Source organism: Trichoderma citrinoviride, assembly GCF_003025115.1.
Source record: "Trichoderma citrinoviride strain TUCIM 6016 unplaced genomic scaffold BBK36scaffold_11, whole genome shotgun sequence".
NCBI lineage: Eukaryota > Fungi > Ascomycota > Sordariomycetes > Hypocreales > Hypocreaceae > Trichoderma > Trichoderma citrinoviride.
The window spans coordinates 1,003,628-1,021,241 of NW_020194719.1; the positions used below are offsets into that span (position 1 = coordinate 1,003,628).

At 55.9% G+C, this 17,614-nt stretch overlaps 7 protein-coding genes across 7 annotated transcripts; 4 read left to right on the top strand and 3 right to left on the bottom strand.

Annotated features, from left to right (window-relative positions):
- Positions 1-1,912: 1,912 nt before the first annotated feature.
- On the top strand, positions 1,913-3,527 carry BBK36DRAFT_1179052 (catalytic subunit of cAMP dependent protein kinase; the record flags this gene model as incomplete). The annotated part of the gene is made up of 5 exons (XM_024896159.1): positions 1,913-2,059; positions 2,135-2,674; positions 2,754-3,007; positions 3,067-3,444; positions 3,500-3,527. 5 exons carry the CDS (start codon positions 1,913-1,915, stop codon positions 3,525-3,527), a joined length of 1,347 nt encoding a protein of 448 aa, XP_024747645.1.
- Positions 3,528-5,802: 2,275 nt separating this feature from the next.
- BBK36DRAFT_1179054 (hypothetical protein) lies at positions 5,803-7,786 on the top strand (the record flags this gene model as incomplete). Its single annotated transcript, XM_024896160.1, has 6 exons — positions 5,803-5,889; positions 5,964-6,035; positions 6,207-6,268; positions 6,367-6,548; positions 6,643-7,274; positions 7,369-7,786. The coding sequence occupies 6 exons, from the start codon at positions 5,803-5,805 to the stop codon at positions 7,783-7,785; spliced, it is 1,452 nt and encodes a 483-aa protein (XP_024747646.1).
- A 590-nt stretch (positions 7,787-8,376) lies between these two features.
- On the bottom strand, positions 8,377-10,543 carry BBK36DRAFT_1179057 (hypothetical protein; the record flags this gene model as incomplete). Its single annotated transcript, XM_024896161.1, has 2 exons — positions 8,377-10,162; positions 10,233-10,543. 2 exons carry the CDS (start codon positions 10,541-10,543, stop codon positions 8,377-8,379), a joined length of 2,097 nt encoding a protein of 698 aa, XP_024747647.1.
- Positions 10,544-11,208: 665 nt separating this feature from the next.
- BBK36DRAFT_1123916 (histone acetyltransferase type B) lies at positions 11,209-12,789 on the top strand (the record flags this gene model as incomplete). The annotated part of the gene is made up of 3 exons (XM_024891118.1): positions 11,209-11,236; positions 11,289-11,570; positions 11,639-12,789. The coding sequence occupies 3 exons, from the start codon at positions 11,209-11,211 to the stop codon at positions 12,787-12,789; spliced, it is 1,461 nt and encodes a 486-aa protein (XP_024747648.1).
- A 261-nt stretch (positions 12,790-13,050) lies between these two features.
- On the bottom strand, positions 13,051-14,168 carry BBK36DRAFT_1170904 (delta 1-pyrroline-5-carboxylate reductase; the record flags this gene model as incomplete). The annotated part of the gene is made up of 2 exons (XM_024895504.1): positions 13,051-14,000; positions 14,099-14,168. 2 exons carry the CDS (start codon positions 14,166-14,168, stop codon positions 13,051-13,053), a joined length of 1,020 nt encoding a protein of 339 aa, XP_024747649.1.
- Positions 14,169-15,210: 1,042 nt separating this feature from the next.
- On the top strand, positions 15,211-16,452 carry BBK36DRAFT_169577 (hypothetical protein). Its single transcript, XM_024897823.1, is given in 7 exon segments — positions 15,211-15,235; positions 15,303-15,352; positions 15,388-15,574; positions 15,654-15,830; positions 15,891-16,320; positions 16,337-16,363; positions 16,407-16,452. The coding sequence occupies 3 exon segments, from the start codon at positions 15,419-15,421 to the stop codon at positions 16,317-16,319; spliced, it is 762 nt and encodes a 253-aa protein (XP_024747650.1). The 5' UTR covers positions 15,211-15,235; positions 15,303-15,352; positions 15,388-15,418; the 3' UTR covers position 16,320; positions 16,337-16,363; positions 16,407-16,452.
- A 238-nt stretch (positions 16,453-16,690) lies between these two features.
- Positions 16,691-17,346, bottom strand: BBK36DRAFT_1124215 (ClpS-like protein; the record flags this gene model as incomplete). Its single annotated transcript, XM_024891142.1, has 2 exons — positions 16,691-17,017; positions 17,128-17,346. The coding sequence occupies 2 exons, from the start codon at positions 17,344-17,346 to the stop codon at positions 16,691-16,693; spliced, it is 546 nt and encodes a 181-aa protein (XP_024747651.1).
- Between the last annotated feature and the right edge of the window lie 268 nt (positions 17,347-17,614).

Consider the following 17,614-nt stretch of genomic DNA (forward strand, 5'->3'; position numbering starts at 1 on the left):
GGGAGGAAAGGAGGAAGCAGACGCAAGGAGAAGGGCCAAGGCGAGGACGCTTTGATTCCATCAATCTCGCCAAACCGGCTGCTTCGATTCGCAGCGCCGCCGCCGCCGCCGATCCCAGTCCGAGAGCTGCCGCTGTGCCGGCATCGACTTTAATCTCGTCCTTTTGCTGGGCAAACGAGCAGCAGCAGCAGCAATCCTTTATTCAAATCAATCTGCTTCTTTTCCTTTTGTGCTTGTGCTCAAGAAGAGGAGGAAAAAGCAAGGCGATAGTAATACATAATCTACGTGCCCGCGCCGAGGTCCATGTTGCAATTCGACCTGACCCTAGCCTTGCCTTAGTAGTAGCTCTGCCGTGTCGTGTGTCCTGGATGACGCCCATTTGACGCCCTGCATTGCTGATTCAAGACACATGCTTACCGTTCCGATTGCCCTGCGTTTTCTAATGCTTGCTCGCCTCAAGAGCTTGGTTGAACTTGAACTAATTAACAATAGAAGTGTACACTTCAGAACGAAAGAGCTGCCTTGTCCATCTCGTCCACCTTGTCAGAGCTCCGGCATCTGCCTCGGCACCCCTGAAGCAGAGCATCAATCCAGCTGAAGCACTGCAAGCGGCACTCTCCCCTCTTCTAAATTCCTCCTACATTAGCACCTACCAATCGACAGAGCCTCCTCCCACCTTGACTGCAAGCTTGCCTCTTCGTCACCCCTCCCAGCTCCAGCTCCGGCTCCAGCTCCAGCTCCAGCTAAAACGCACAGCTGCATCTCGCATACGAGGCACCACATATCCAGCTTTAGCAGGTGGTATTATCTGATCCGTTCAGTGCGGTTTCAGCTCAGTTCAGGCCCTCCAGCTACTACAGAGAATCAGTGCAATCAAATCCCTTCCAACAGCCCCCCGGATCGGCGCCAGCAGTGACAACTTGAACCCGAGGCAACCAAAACCAGCTGGAATCCAGAGCCTCCGCTGTTTGTGTGCCCGGTGCGGCTCCCCTCCCAAACGCAATTGCCATCCATCGCTTCTGCTGCCAGCCCACGCCCGCCTTTGCTTTGCACTTCAGCCCTCGATTAAGCTGATTGCCAATTGCTTTTACTTAATTGATTTTTCCATTACTCTCCATCTCGTCATATCTTTTTTCTCGCCTTTTTCTCACTCGGTCAAACGGTTCCATCTGTCGCCGCGACCTTTCTCGTCGCTCTGCTACACCCGCCCCCAATCAATCCAATTCCGTCGCTATCCTGCTTCATGCCTTCCTTCGGGTCGTTCCTCAAGAAGAAGCGCACAAAGGAGGGCAGCTCCGGCTCTGACCCCTCGGCAAAGGCCAGCAGCAACCACCACCACCACCCCACCAGCCCCGTCGCATCGAAGCAGAAGAGCTGGGACTCGACAGCAGCGCAGCAACAGGCGCAGCCGCGAGCCATCAAGCCAGGCTCGGGTGCGAGCACTGGTACTGCTACCTCGGCGCTCCCAGGCGCTGCCGCGTCGAGTGCGGGCTCGGGCACAGGTGCGGGTACGGGTACGGGCACAGCTGCAGGCACCGCTGGCCTCAGCAACCACAGCGCCTTTCCAGGCGCCCTGCTAGGCGCTCCTCCTCCCCCAGGTGCAGGCACCGCCGCCGCCTCGCCTGGCTCCATCTCGCCGTCCGCATCCACCCCCATTCCCGCCTCCGCACCCGCGCTGTCGACGCCAGCTCCTGCGCCGGCCTCGTCTCTCTCGCCAGCTTCGCCCGCCCTGCTCTCGACGTCGGCCGCCTCGCCCTCGGCCTCTGCCTCTGCCTCTGATCCCGCTGCCGCCTCAGCCGCTGCTGCCGCGCGACACTCGGCCACGGCCGCGCCCTCCTCCTCCGCCTCCGCCGCCCCCCTCGAGCCCTCCCACTCCCTCTCGCCCACCGCCCAGGCCGACCACCAGCCGACCATGAATCCCGCCATCCAGTCTCCGCATCCCTACGCGCCGGGCCACGACTCGCAGAACCTGCCCAGCATCAGCAACCTCATCAATTCGTCCCAGAATGCCGGCTCGGCCAACGGCTACCCCCCCTCCTCGTATCAGACCACCGCTCCTGTAGACACCCAGATGGCCGACGCCAATGCCCAGCAGCTGCAGCAGCAGCAGCAGCAACATCTCCAACAGCAACAGCTGCAACAGCAGCAACAACAACAGCAGCAGCACATGTCGACGGCGATGCAGCTGGACCCTCCCCATCAACAGCAGCCCCAGCATCAACAACAACAACAACAACAACAACAAGCACCGCAACAGCCACCGCAGCAGCAACCTCAGCAGCAGCATCAGCCTCAACAACAACAGCACCACCAACAACAGCAGATCCACCACGGCCACAGCGTATCGCTATCCCAGCCTCGCGTCACCAAGGGCAAGTACTCGCTCGGCGATTTTGAAATTCTGAGAACGCTGGGCACCGGTAGTTTCGGTCGCGTTCACCTGGTCCAGTCCAAGCACAACCAGCGCTTCTACGCCGTCAAGGTGCTCAAGAAGGCGCAGGTTGTCAAGATGAAGCAGGTCGAGCACACAAACGACGAGCGCCGCATGCTGAGCGACGTCAAGCACCCCTTCCTCATCACCCTGTGGGGCACCTTTCAGGACTGGAAGAATCTCTACATGGTGATGGATTTCGTCGAGGGCGGCGAGCTGTTTTCGCTGCTAAGAAAATCCGGGGTATGACGAGTTCAATGCCCTACTACTTTACCTGCAACCTTTTCTGTGATCTTTGACTAATTGTTTGTTATTTTCACAGCGATTTCCTAACCCGGTCGCCAAGTTCTACGCCGCCGAGGCCACGTTGGCTCTGGAATACCTGCACTCCAAAAACATCATCTACCGCGACCTGAAACCCGAAAACCTGCTGCTGGACCGGCACGGGCACCTCAAGATCACCGACTTCGGCTTCGCGAAGCGTGTGCCGGACAAGACATGGACGCTGTGCGGAACACCAGACTATCTGGCTCCTGAAGTAGTCTCTAACAAGGGCTACAACAAGTCTGTAGACTGGTGAGTGCTGGCAGATGAGATATCCTGTGCAGGGGTGGGAAAGCTGATGCGTGCTCTAGGTGGTCCCTCGGAATCCTGATATACGAGATGCTCTGCGGATATACGCCGTTCTGGGACAGCGGCTCCCCCATGCGTATATACGAAAACATTCTCAAGGGCAAGGTCAAGTACCCGGCGTACATCAACCCAGATGCCCAGAACCTGCTCGAGAGGTTGATCACGGCGGACTTGACCAAGCGACTGGGAAATTTGTTTGGAGGCTCACAAGACGTCAAAAACCACCCGTGGTTTGCAGAGGTTACGTGGGATCGGTTGGCACGCAAGGACATTGACGCTCCGTATACGCCGCCCGTCAAGGCAGGATCCGGCGACGCCAGCCAGTTTGACCGATACCCCGAGGACCCCGAAAAGTACGGGGGTCCGGGCGGTCCTGACGAGTGAGTGATTTCCATGTTGTCCATGATTTCGTCCTGGGCTAACGAGTTGATGTAGATATGGCAACCTGTTTCCCGAATTCTGAGGACATCAACAACGACGTTGGAACCTGGGCATACGCGGACACGTTGACGACTGACGATGAGGCTTTGCGTGTGTGGCCTGCGTGGAAAACAAAAGGAGCATGTTTGCCATTATTTCTTTTGGGGTTTGGATGTTAAAGAGGTGGGCTGCTGGGCCATTTGATTGGTTGCGTCTCGGTGATGGGTCCTGTATTGGGCTTTTGGTTTCTTTTTGTTCTCTTTGGAAGGGCGATTCGATCGGGTTTGGGGAGGGGGGCTCTTTTGACCTGGAGTCTGTGTTGGAAAACGTGTATTCGGGAGGAAGGGGAGCTGTGTTTGCTGCTGCAAGGCCAAATCTGTCTCGCCCAGTAGCCAACTATACGACGCACCTGTATATCCAGCTTTTATTCTTTTTCTCTCTCTCTCCTTCTGTTTGTCCTTTGCTCTGCCTCTCTTGTTCCTTCTTCTGGGCTACGATGGGCGAGAAGGGGGAGTAAAAGGGGGATGCATGTATACGGGGACTGTGTATGACTTTTTGTCCTAGAGGTGAGACTTGTCGATGTCTTGAGGCTGAGCTGGAGGTGTGGTTCGCCTGTGCTCCTCATGCTACCTACAAATACATACATACCTTAGTAATACGACTATACTTTTACCGCCTGATTGGTGCTGTGATCTGAGGTACGAGTACCAGGTATCTACCATATGTACGTGAAGCGAGTCTGACGCGTGCATGTTGTGCGGTGCGATGCTGCTACTACCTTACCTTACGGTACCTACAGTTATTACAGAGCTGGAGGCGAGGTAGTACGGGAAGGGTCAATGCGGTTGACTCCAACTAAACTGTGCAAGCAGACCCATGGAAAATCTCTGCAAGCGCAGCTGTACAGTACATAGAAGCCCCCCCTTGCCTTTGCTTTAGCCACAGACTTGGCTGATTGGAAGGTGAAGGGATTTGCATTGCTTCGCACGTCGTCGTTTCGTCGAACAGAGATGCGGTGCAGAAAAAGGCGGTGGGACGGAATTGCTGCGTAATAAGGTCGATTAACATGTACAGGTACAGGTATAGCGGCATTTGGATGGCGAATTTCTGGGACTCTGATATGGGGATGGGGCGATGTGTGTATGAATTGCCGAGACCCATTGGCGACGTTGTTGGGGGTGCGGATTTGGGATTTTATTTGAAGGTCTGTTCTGTTGTTGGCATGATGATCTAAGAATTTGTTTTGTTTTGTTTATATGTACTATGTATTGTATGTGAGGATGTTGAGATGGACTTGGAATTGGTGAAGCTTACCCAGTACCATCGGAAGGGATGTTGATACAAGCCTTGTTAGCTTCGGCTTTATACCATGCCCATCATCGTCGTCTTCTTCACCAAAGCGTCTTTTTTTTGACAGGGGGCCTGCTGGCCAACTGCGTGGTCTGGCTGACGTGGGGTTGTTTTGTGACAGATCCCCTGCCTCTTTTTCTTTGTCTTGCTGCAGGTTTCCGGGAGGGTTGCGGTAGGTCTTAGTATGTGGGCTCTCTCTATGCAGGTTGGTTTTCCGCCAGGCCTTGGAGGTACAGCACAGGTGTAGGGTGTTTGCGTGTGTGCTTGCGTGCTTTGGGTTGCTTTGCTGCAGTCTGCGAGAGGCTGGGGGTGGTGCCGAGACATTTCTTCTTCTTTTTTTTCGGGCATCGGAGTTTCTTTCTTTTGGAATCCCTTTCTTCTTTTTCTATTGATTTCCTCTCTTACATACATACCACCACCATTTTGATACTGCTTTGGAGAGAGAGAGAGAGAGACCCCCCTTTTTCGCCTTGGAGTGGAGAATAGCTGGGAATACCTGCGACTACCTTTACCTTACCTTGCCTTACCTTGCTTTTGTTACTGTTTGTGTCGTATTTGATGGGATACGTCGTTTTTTCTGTTGGCGTTGTCTCTGGCTTGATGGATTGGAGTTGATGCTCGGCTTGAGAGTTGTTTTGCCCATTTGTCATCCGATTGATCATATAAGCGTGCATTGCATTGCATAGCGAGCGAGCGAGCGAGTGTCGTGTGCGTGATTCTTCGATTGAGCGGACATTTCGGCGGGGAGCGACTCGATTGAGCGGCACGACGGCGGCATTGGGATTTGTCGTCTCTTGCTCTTACGACTTACGACGACTCATTGCCATTGGGAAACCCCTCTGAGGCTGTGGAACTGCTGGCCTTGGGGAAGGTTGAAGAGGCATTGCGCGCTCTTGTTCTGCAGTGGCTGGTTGAAGAGGAGGACTCAAGCTCAAGAGAAGGAGAAGGGAGAGAGAGAGGAGGCAAGGATGGACGAGTACATGTTCAAGTTCTTCCTGGACGAGTGTCGCGTTGTCGATGAGAGGACGAGCTATGTCGAGATTTTCAATTACTCGGTAAGTGGGATTCTTGCTTCCGTACGAGGAGATGAGGTGGGAATGAGGAGGAGGCTGATGAGGTGACATTCTAGGATCCGTTCTACAATTCGGTGGAGGAGCATGCGCTGCCCATGTCCGAGTTTGAGAATTTCCTGAATCGGAGGGTGAGTGGCAGTCTTTTTCATTTCCCTCTCTTTGTCTGGCGATGGGAGGAGCGTTGATGAAGATGCAGACGCGATGCGATGAGATGGACCGAGGCGTGGTGGCCATGGAGATGGGCCTGGATGAATGGCATGCCGAGGAGAATGTGTGGACTGACAGGAAAGCTTTGATAGGGGGCGTTTGAGCCGCCAAAGGTGCGAGAGGGCACCAAGCTGTTGAGCGCCATTCGGCTCGTGTGAGTAAACATATCCCTGGTTTCCTCGTTTCTCCTGATATACTGCCGCTATCATTGCCTGTCGAGGCTATGTCCCATCCACTGCTCACACGCAACAGCATCCAGAAAGACGCCCAGCACAAGGACACCTTCATGCCGAGGACAATCTCCCTGCCAAAGGACAAGTACATGTCCATGGTCAGGACGCTCAGGCTGCCCTTTGGCGCCATCGAGACGTCGTCTGTGGTCGGGCCCTTTTTCTGGTGCGCGTACGACCAGGACGACGATGATCCGCATCTGCGTATGTGATGAGAAAACTCCCCAAGACGAAAAAAAAAATAGGCGTTTATCCCCAACCCCTTTTCCTTCTTTCTAACTGCGGGCCATCTTTACAGACATTGTCCACCGCAAGTCGGACGTCCGCAAAAAGGGCCGGACCCGCGGCTGGGAGATGATGCTGTCGTACGCCTTCAAGACGGGCATCACGACGGGCTTCATCAAGGGCACGCCCAGCTCCGACATTGCGCCCGCGCTGGCGCACCTGCGCGGGTGCGCGGCGCAGGTCGGCCACCCGATGCTGCTGTCGACCATTATCCTGTCGCACGACCTGTCGCCGGCCAACGACGAGAAGCAGCGCGACGCGCGCGACTGGCTGCGGCGGCTGGAGAACGCGGTGAGCATGCGCGACGAGGTGGAGGAGGGCGAGCAGTACTTCCAGGACGGGGTGCTGTCCGTCGACGGCCTGAACCGGGACCTGGTCGAGTGCCACAGCCACGTCATGTGGAAGCGGCCGCAGGCGTACTTTGTGCTGGTCCGCGAGATGGAGCTGTGCATGGAGCGCTTCAAGGTCTCGTGGATGGACGCCAAGCGGGACTTCCTGTCCGAGGAGGAGGAGCGGCACCGCAAGACGATTGACCAGCTGCACCGGAGCATGCTCGCGCGCATGGAGTTTTACAAGGTCAAGCTCAAGGGGCTCGAGAATTACATTCACACCACGCTGGAGAGGTTGAAGGTTCAGCGGGAGGCTGTAAGCTTGTTTCCCCTCACTTTTTCTTCTTCTGTTTCTTTACTGACAGGTCCCCCTTTCTTGTCACAAAAAGCTGTACAACATCATATCCCAGCGAGAGGCACGGCTCAACCTCGAAATCGCCGGCGAGCAGCGCCGCATCGCGCACGCCAGCAAGCGCGACAGCACCGCCATGAAGACAATCTCCCTCATGGGCGCGCTCTTCCTGCCGGGCACGTACCTCGCCTCCGTCTTCAGCATGACCTTTTTCAACTTTGACGCCGACGCGAACCCCGTCATCAGCAACTGGCTCTGGGTCTATTTCGTGATTACCATCCCGCTGACGGCGCTCATCGTCGGCTTCTGGCTGTGGTACGACCGCCGGCGCGAGGCGCGCTACGCAAACGACGACCAGAAGCTCGAGGGCGACATTGAGCAGATGGAGATGAATATCCTGAATTCGTTGAGGAAGAGGACGATGAGTAAGACGCATACGTGGAATAGCCGGAGTAAGCCGATTCATTCGCCTTGAATTAATGATGAAGAATTTTTTTGTTACGAATTGGGAAACGAGAACTTTTTGACGAAGATGAGCATTTTGGGGGGATGGATTTGGTATGGCGATGATGAATTGGCTTTTCTGACGGAATTATATGATTGGATGATTGAGGCTGCGTGATTTCTCGGGGTTTGTTGTTTGGGGGCTGGGTGTTCTTTAACTTCTAGGGGGGGGACTGATGGCTTACGCAGTCGACGACTTCAATAGTACAGAAGTAGATAGCAGGCGACACTTGGGTACAAATTGTATAAACTTAATATTATAGGAATGATCAAGTAGACGCTATCAAAGCTCTTTTAAAGAGAATCAAATCAAAACACAACATTACAACGCTGGAATAGCAAACAGTTGAAAGCTGAATTCTATGGTCTAGGAAGTGAAGACGGACAGAAAACTCCACAAACCCCTTGATCTCGAGCACCATAACTCCATGACAGTGCGGCAATACCCCTTGTCATCCATATCCAAAGATAACACTCATGGAACACCAAGTATGTTCATAAGGAATTAAAAAAGATGAAAAAACAATAAGCAGAATAGCAGCAACTAAGGACGCTCTCGAAATCAGATGCGGATGTGGCTGTCACCGCCTCCGAACCACCTTCTTATATCGGTCCCGTTATTGTTGCTACTGCTGCTTCCGCTGGCGGCATTCGCAGGCTGCTGGGCATCGCTTCCGCCCATCCACTTGGGCTTCTTGATGCCTTGCCCAATGTCCTGGAACCACTGCGGCGTCTCAAACGAGTCGACCGTGTTCTTCATGCGGTGCCCTATGATGGCAAAGATGTTGTCGTCTTCGGGCACTTCGTCGGTGAAGCGAGGCGGTGCCTGGCCGGCTCGGCGAGTGTTGCTGACGGGCGATCGCAGCGGTGACCTTGACGGCCTGGCAGCAGAGTCTTGGATGGCTGGAATGGAGAGAATGGGAGCTGCATGACCCGAGGTGCTATTGGCCGTGGCACTGCGCCGTGGCGTCGAGCCTCCCAGTTCCCTAGCGATGAGATCGCGACCCTCGCGCCATGATCCCGTGCCGTAGCCCGTCGGGTTGTCCTCGTCGTCGTCGATGATGTCGACGCCGGTAAAGATGCGCTTGATCCGACCGTACAGCCCAAAGAGGGCAGCCAACACGGGAATCACCAGGGCGATGGGGAAGAAGTTGTCGAACCCCCTGCCCAGGGGCGTGACGTCGACGTACTGCCCAAGGAAGTGGTAGAAGATGGTCTTCTCGTAGACTTCCTTTGACAAAAAGGTGAGAAAGTTGTAGGACAGCGGAACACTGAGCTTCGCCACTTGCGACGCGAACCAGAATGCCGCTTCGTGTCCCGTATTTCGCTTGACAAGGGCCCGTCCGCGCCATACCCTGACCTCGGTCATGGACGAAAGAGCCGCGGCGCACATGTAGCAGATCCAAAGCGCCGCAATGACCTGTCCGGCGAACCCGACCTGTGCTTTATCGCCTACCCAGTGGTGGACAACGCTGACGCGGATGATGGACAGCTTGGGGAAAGGAGTCTTGACGATTTCCGACCAGACAATGCAAGCAGAGGCCAGACCCAGGAGCGCACCAAAACCCATTCGCATATATGGAAAGACGTAGTAGTAGCAGAGGTATCGAGAGTACGGCGTCAGGATCTTCACCCTGTCCCAGAAGCCCGCGTGAGGGGAGACGTTGCCAAAGTCGAGCTTCTTGGAGGCGACCGAGTCCAGAATCATCTGAAGCTTGGCGGCCTCGTGCACCAATCGCGTCCACTCCCCAACATATTGAGATCGTGAATGCCGTGCGCGCACGAGCTTCCGGGTCAGGTCCGCCAGGTATTTCTCGGTAATGACATGAGGGACGGCTTGACGGGGTGCGGTTGGATCGAGAAGCGACGACCGGGGCTGCGATTCGGGGACATTAGCCATCTCCTGAAGCTCTTCGATCCAATCCTGGAACGCCGCGGCGGTCCCCGTCTTCCGGCGGCTGAGCTCTGACACCTGCTGCTCAACCTCCTCGACGGCCGTGAGCGAGTCCTCCATCTTCTCATACACCCTTGGGGCCTTGATCTGCAGGCTGCGCAGTCTGCCGCTGATGCTTCCGCTTCGAAGGAGGTGTCGCGGTATGGAAACCAGGCCGTGCCCCATGAGGTAGATTGCAAGAATCAAACCCCAGCAGTAAGCCAGGGCCATGAGGAGAGCCCTGAGAGCCGTAAAGGAGAATTCGTACGAGATGAAGATGTACACCAGGCCGACAACGCCGGCTCCCAGGAGCATGGCGTAGAACTGCGCGTTGGCGCGGAGAGAGTACATCAGCTTGTCGTAGGGCTCGCGGTAGCCGGTGTCAGAGTACTCGGCAAGAATGGGGAGGATGAACCTGTGAGGGGTCAAGTCAGAAACGCGATCCACAGCGTTATGACATTCAGCGCTTCTTCTTCTTCTCTCACCATGTCAAGCAGAACGTCAGCCAGTACGTGATGCGCCACAGCACCAGCACCACGCGCTGAGGCAGCCAGATGCCCCGCGACGCAACATCGTCCGTTATGGCGCTCGAAGCGAGATCGATGGGAACCAGCAGGACGAGGACCGAGGGGAGCCAGAGGGCGAAGAAGATGGGCACGATGTAGAAGGCGGGCGTGGTCCGGAGCGGGAGATAGTGGCGCAATATCAGAAGCACCGCCAGCGACACCAGCAGCAGGGCGACGGAGGAGAAGATGAAGGAGCCCACGGGCGTCGGGCTGCTCGCAATTTCAGGCATGTTGAGGGCGAGGCTTCAGGGGGGGGACGCCATATGCGCTCTCGGGCGGCAGAAGCTGCAGGGCGACAGGGCGGTTGCGGGATGTTTCGAGATGTCGGGAGAGCTGCTGCAAGGCGCGTAAGACAGAGAAACGAAGCTGTCGGCTGGTGGACGACTTTGCGGGCGAATAGAATAGTAGGTAGTACTACTCGTATGTATATCGTATGTCCACTGATGCTGCTGGAGATGCTCTAGAATGGGTTTCACGGACCCACCCAACGGCTTTAGCATGCGTGACGCAATATCGCAAGGAACGGCTAACGGCGAACGGCTTAGTGCAGCGAGCGCTTCTGCCTTGGTTTCAGGGCATCAATGCGGCCGCGATAGCTAATGCAGCCGCTTAATTGAAGTCGCGTTAAGTTGGACGCGCTTTTGCTGCGAGGCTCGATTGCAGCTGACAGACGCTTCTGTGCTTGTCGCCTCTTGCTGCGACGGACCTTTGTCTTCTATCTTCACTTGACATTTATTTTCTCTCTTTATCTCTCCGTTTTATCTCATCGCGCACCTTGAAAAGTGCTGCCTGTCTCCCTCCTCGCGCTCGCATCAACTTCCTTTACGCGATTCAACCATCCCGAGGTTCCTCAGCAGCAGCAACTCTAGCATCGTCGCTCTCCCCTCCCTTGACCATGGCTGGTCTTCCCGACCTCGAAGAGTGTAAGCTTCCCCTCACGCTCTCCAAGATGCTCCTTGCTGAACCAATATCCAGGGTATGCGGATGCCAACGAAGCGCTCAACATCAGCCTGGTGTCGCCGTCAAAATCGGGCCTCAAGACCATCGCGACGTTTCACCCCAAGTTCACGTTCTCCATTTTCGGCGACGATGAGAAAATCTTCGGCTACAAGGACTTGAAGATCAACCTGCGGTATCGCGCCAACGACATGCGCCCGCACCTGCGGGTCGCATATAGCAAGAAGATGAAGCCTGTCGGCGAACATGCGCCCACCGATGTCGTCGGAATTCTGGAGGAGGGGGGCCATCTGCCAAAAGGTTCGCGCTCTTGCCGCTTGATAGACTGGGTATTCCAAACAAAATAGCATGGTGCTGACCCGCTGCAGTCGCGTTTGTCAAGGGGTCGGACTTTGAAGACAGCTCGCAGCAGCTCGGCGACAACTGGACTCCGCCCGGAACGCTGTACCAAAGCTTCGATGGCTCCGATGGCCAGTACGAAGTTCGCACGGCAAGCCTTGTCGACCCTGCTGTCAAGCAGCTCAACAGCCGCATTCAAATATTCGCTCGCCTCTTCATCGACGGAGGCTCGTACATTGGCGAGGATCGAGAGGCGGCCCCTTCAACAACGTTGGATCTCTCCGATGCCGACAAGTGGACCTTCTTCTTGCTCTACCGCAAGCAAAAATCGGTTGAGGATCCAGAGAAGAGCTCATATACCTTTGTGGGCTACGCCACGGTCTACCGCTTCTTTTACTTCCCAGCGATACCGACGCCGCCCACTTCTCCGACGGAAAACTGGGAGCTGCCAGCGGGCGACATGGATTTGTCCGAACTTCCGTGCAGAACAAGGCTCTCGCAGTTTATTATTCTGCCGCCGTTCCAAGGCAAGGGCAACGGCGCGCACCTTTACAACGCCGTCTTCAAATACTACCATGATCACCCCCCGACGCAAGAGTTTGTAGTTGAAAACCCCAACGAGGCGTTTGACGATTTGCGCGATTGTTGCGACTTGACGTTCCTGCGAAGCATGCCCGAATTCAAAGAGCTTCGCCTCGACACCAAGGTGACTGTTCCCAAGTCCGGGCCTGTGCCTCCCCTCATCGTTGGGCAGGAAAACCTCGAAAAGATTCGGCTAAAGGCCAAGATTGCCCCTCGGCAGTTCTACCGGGTGCTGGAAATGCATCTCATGTCCCAGCTGCCACGATCAGTTCGGCCAACCATGTCACTCGATGACGACGTTCCGTCCCCCACAGCTGCGGACAAGCACCAGGAAAAGCTGTGGCAGCTCATTGTCAAGCAGCGGTTATACCGCCACAACAAAGAAGCGCTCTCTGAATTCGATATTGGTGAGAGGATTGAAAAACTGTCAGAAACGCTGGGCAGCGTGGAGCTGGAATACGCCAGGATTCTGGCACTTCACGAGCGTGCTATGAAGCACTCCGTTCCGTCTAATGGAAAGCGGAAAGCGGATGACGACCTGGACGGACACATGGAGGAGGCAACGTCCAGCAAGAAGGCTAGGGTGGAGGACGCATAAAAGGGAACACTGCATATGGAGGCTTGGGTTTCATACACTCCCCTGCATGAGGCCAAATAGGAAATGTTATAGCAGGCGTTGGGCGGGGAAACTTTGATACACTTTCAGGAGAACAAACCGTGGCTCTATGTATTCTATTGTATAAAAACAGGGGAACCCGAGCAAGCAGAGCATACCAAATGCTTTCCTTCTTCCTCAAATAACACAAATCATTGATTAAAAAGCAGATCCCAACAACAGATTCTCTGCCCATCTTCTCGCCTACTCATCAAAGTGCAGCTGAGTGTCGCCCTTGGAGATGACGGTGGCGGCCTGGATGTTCTTACCAAGCTGGCTGGCCACCCGGCTGGCCTCCCGCACAGCCTTGGAGATGGTGCCACGCACGCGCTCCTCCTCGAGCACGAGCACGCCGCTAACGGTGCAGCCGCCGGGAGTGCAGACCTTTTCCCTGAGCAGAGCCGGGTGCTCTCCGCTCTGGATGAGGCCGGTGGTTCCTCGCATGGTCTGGGTGGCCATCCTGGTCGCCTCGGCGCGGGGGAGGCCCATGGCGACGGCGCCCTCGATGGCGGCCTCGAGAAACAGGGAGTAGAAGGCCGGGCCGGAGCCGCAGAGGGCGGTGGAGGCGTTCATGTAGCGGGCGGGCAGGTAGACGACGTCGCCGACGCGCTTGAAGATCCAGGTGACGAGAAGCTCAACCTCCCGGGGCAGCGGCGGCTCGGTGGCGCTGATGACGGTCATGGACTCGCGGATGAGGGCGGCGGTGTTGCACATGGCGCGGACGATGCGGCAGCGGCCGTCCTCGTCGGGGTCCTTGGAGGGCACGGCGCCGTGCAGGGCGATCTCGAGCTGCTCGACGGTGATGCCGGCGCAGACGCTGATGAGGAGCTTGCCGTGCAGGGCCTTTGCCATGCCGGGGGCGCCGAGGATCTCCCTGACCATGTAGGGCTTGCAGGTGAGCAGGATGACCTGGGACTGCTGGACGGCGGCGAGGTTGTCGTTGCGGACGACCTTGAGGACGGACGAGTGCTCCCACAGGGCGCCCTTGACCTTCTTGGCCGTCTCGGGGGTGCGCACGCAGGCGATGAAGCGGGAGGGCAGCGAGCGCGGGATGTCCTCCGAGGGCGTCGAGGCGCCGGACTGCAGGGGCTTGGGGCCCTGCATCTCGACCAGGGAGGTGAGGATGCCGTTGAGGATGGCGATGCCCATTGTGCCTGAGTGTGGTTGCATGAGTTTCTCAACTCAAGTAGTGGTGAGGCTGCTTTTATTTTTCATGCATCTTTTTTCCCTCCTCTGTTTCATTGAGACTTACCGCAGCCCAAGACCGCCATGGTCAGGTCCTGAGGCGGCTGAGGCGTGCTGTGATGCGTCAGAGCCAGCATGTTGGACATTTCTGTGGTGGTGGTGTTGTTGTTGGTGGTGTTGGTGGTGGTCTTGACGATGTCGGAGTGCTCTTGTAAGAGTTTACTACAGGCGCCTCTACTAGCGTTGACAGGTGGCCAAAAAAAGGAGAAGAGGGAAAACCAGGGACGTGAGAGAAGAGAAAGAGTACGGGCCACCCAAGTTTCCGCCAGGCTGGAAGGATTGTTAGGAGAGGGGATGAGATGAAAGACTGGATGAGGTTCTTTTTATCTTTCTCATCTGAAGTTGGTCCAAGTTTTACGAATAAATACCAAGACGAGTGAGGGCGCCGGTTTGTGCTCCCCCCTTTAATACGGCACACGGCTGTCCCCGGAGCGGTTGGTGCCCAGCGGGACGGATCTCATTGTTCAATAGGAACAAGGATTTTGGTTTTGGTGTGAACACACGGCGATCTACGGAAACAAATGTCTGGATTGGGCTTCTAAATTTGGTGGTGCTCGACAGACCCCAAATTCAGGGAGCTGGTGGAAGGATCTCGAGGGGGGACGATAATGGCTCAGCCGACTGTGTTTCATCGTTTGCCCGTCTCAACTCATCCTTGAGCTTTGTGCTTGCACCCGCGCTGGCTTGGTATTAGGATTGCCGGCACTGGCAAGGTGGCTTTAGTGTTGCTACCCAACTATTACTGTCTGTGGTAATGCTACTGCTGCGAGGAGTAAATCAATTGGATAGGGAGCATGTGCTAGTATTGATGGATTAATATGCACACATTGGGTAATAAGTTTGGATACTTGAATTCAGGGGTTCCGGCTTCGAGGACGCTGCGGCTTTGGGGCCGAAAGGGCCTGAAATCGGAGGCGATTTAGGCCGTGCAGCCGCTGTTGGGCGACGCACTGCCCCTCCAGATGCTTGTTTCCGGCTCTTTACCGCGGGCTTGCATTGGGCGAACTTGCACGACAGCAAACATCAGGTCTCGAATCGAAAAAGCGCGGAGCAGCACAAGCCAGGAATACGGAGCACGACCTGCACCCTGGAACCTGCGATCTCAACTAGCCTGGACCTTTTGCCGTGGCTCACCGAGATGCAGAAAACGCACAGTTGATGCTCGTGCTTTTCTTCTGCTTTCATACATGCACCTTAGCTGGTCCGGTCCAGTCAAGCCACAGTGAGGCGCAGATCCATCTCCATCTCAGCCTTGCGCCTCCCGCGCTGCAGCATCTCAGATCTCGACAAAAGATTCCTTTCTTCAGACGGACAACTCACGCGCAACATGGCGGATCCTTTCGAGGTCCGCATGCGCTTCAGCTCGCAGCTGCAGCACCTCAATGCCTCCGTTGCCTCGGCGCAGAAGGCGGCGCAGTATGCGCTCAAGTACAAGGACATGGACGAGGACCTGCATTCATGCATCCTCGAGCAGGTTGAGCGGGTGAGTTGGGAGAAGAAGATGGTTGCCGATGGCTTTTGACGAGAGCCTTTTGACAGAATGCTGACTCGGGTCTCGACAGAACAATATGAATACACGTGCCAATATCATGTACTTCATTGAGCACTTCCTCGACCTGGCGCAGCGCGATGGCCACTCTGACTACATCCGCATGATGCAGCGCGACATCATCAGGGTCGTCGATGCTGTGGCCCCTGATGACGGCTCCGGGGCAGCCAATGTCAAAGTCGTCCGAAAAGTGTGAACGACCATTCTCACCACTCCCTGCTTGTGCGTTGACTGACACTGCATCAAACAGGTTCTGACGGGGCTCCAGAACAAGGGCTTCCTGGAGCATCAGGTGGTTGCGCAGATTGAGGACGTCATCAAGGAACGTGGGACAAACGACGACGACCTGGGCCTCGCGTCTCCCAACAGCGACGTGGACATGACCGACGCGCCGGGCTCCGAGTCGAAGTCCCGGCGGCGGCCCGCGGCTCATGGCTTGGATAAGCGGCAGGTCGAGCAGCGGATCGAAGAGGACCGGGAGCGGCACAAGCGCGAGCGAGAGAGGATCTGGGCCGTGCCCAAGGGAGAAGACGCCGAGATGACGAAGCTGTGGGAGGAGACGAGCGACTTTGGGGATGACGACGACCGGCTGCTGACCGAGGAGGGCGACGACTTTACCAAGGAAATGGAGATGCAGCAGTGTTCGCACCAGCAGCCGGCGAATGGCAACGGCCATTGATTCCTGATTCCTGTCATGTTAGTATATCTGCATTGGGCGGCGTTGTGTGTTCTTTCAGTTACTGCATTGGGTATGGGTATGAGAAGTGTGTGTATATGGAACGTTGAGATACCCCGAATTGCTACATCATCCACAATACTAGAAGAAGAAAAAGAAAATTTTGCAGTTGAAAGACGGCTGCAGAAACAACGAGACCGATCGACTCCGTAGCATGCAAAGGAAAAACAAGTAGAAAAAATACATCTCTTTCTTTGATATATAATACACAAGATTTTTGTACATGTACCTCGACCATCTATCGTGTCATAAAGATCATGCAGGTAAAACCCCCCCAGACGTTGTCCTTTCCCTTTTGTCTTCCTGGCTTCCATTTACTCCATCACAACCACCGCGCCAAGCTCCTTCATGGTGGCGATAATCTTCTCCGCGTCCTCCTTGGGCACGTTCTCCTTCATCATCTTGGGCGCGCTCTCGACAAACTTCTTGCTGTCCACCAAGCTCAGGCCCAGCATGCCCTTGACCTCCTTGATGACCTTGGCCTTGGCCGCGGGATCAATGGACTGCAGTTTCAGCGTGAAGAGCGTCTTCTCGGCGGGGGCGGCGGGGGCCTCCTCGGCTTCCTCGACGGCGGCGGCAGGTGCGGCGGCGGCAGGGGCAGCGAAGCCGCCAATGGGCATATCGGGGATGTTCAGCTTGCTCTATAAGAAAAGGACAAATGTCAGGTTAGTCGCGGTGCTTGGCGGGCATGACGGCCGTGGTCCGGAACATCGGCCACTCGTCTTTGTGTGTTCCTTGGCTGGGCATTTACTTTTAGGCTTGAAACGAGATCGGCAGTCTCCAGCAGCGTCAGCTTGCTGATCTGGTCGACAATGTCGGCAATCTTAGGGTTGACGGCCTCGGCCTCGGTTGAGTTGTACCGCCTCGAGGCGCATGACACTCGGAGCGTTTGTGCGGGTGATCGAGGAGCGGCGGCGGATCGCAGCTGGCGAGCGCAGGAGCGCGCCGCGAACCGACACGGAGAGGCCATTGCTGTGGTTGAGGAGGAGAGGACGGTTGAGGCTGGAACGAGTAACGCGGCCCAAGTTCGCGGGATTCGTGGGGCAATTCTGCTTGTCGATATGTGCCTTGGCCCTTCTCGTCGTCGTGGGAATGGCCTGTCTTGAAGTTTTTCGAAAAGCTTCACCTTTGCCGGTCTGGGCGGCGTCTGATTGGCCCGGAAATTCGTAGCCCCGAGTGCCCCTCCTTCCCGCACCCTTGTTCCCGACTAGGAAAAAAAAAGTTGGCGGGACGCTCAT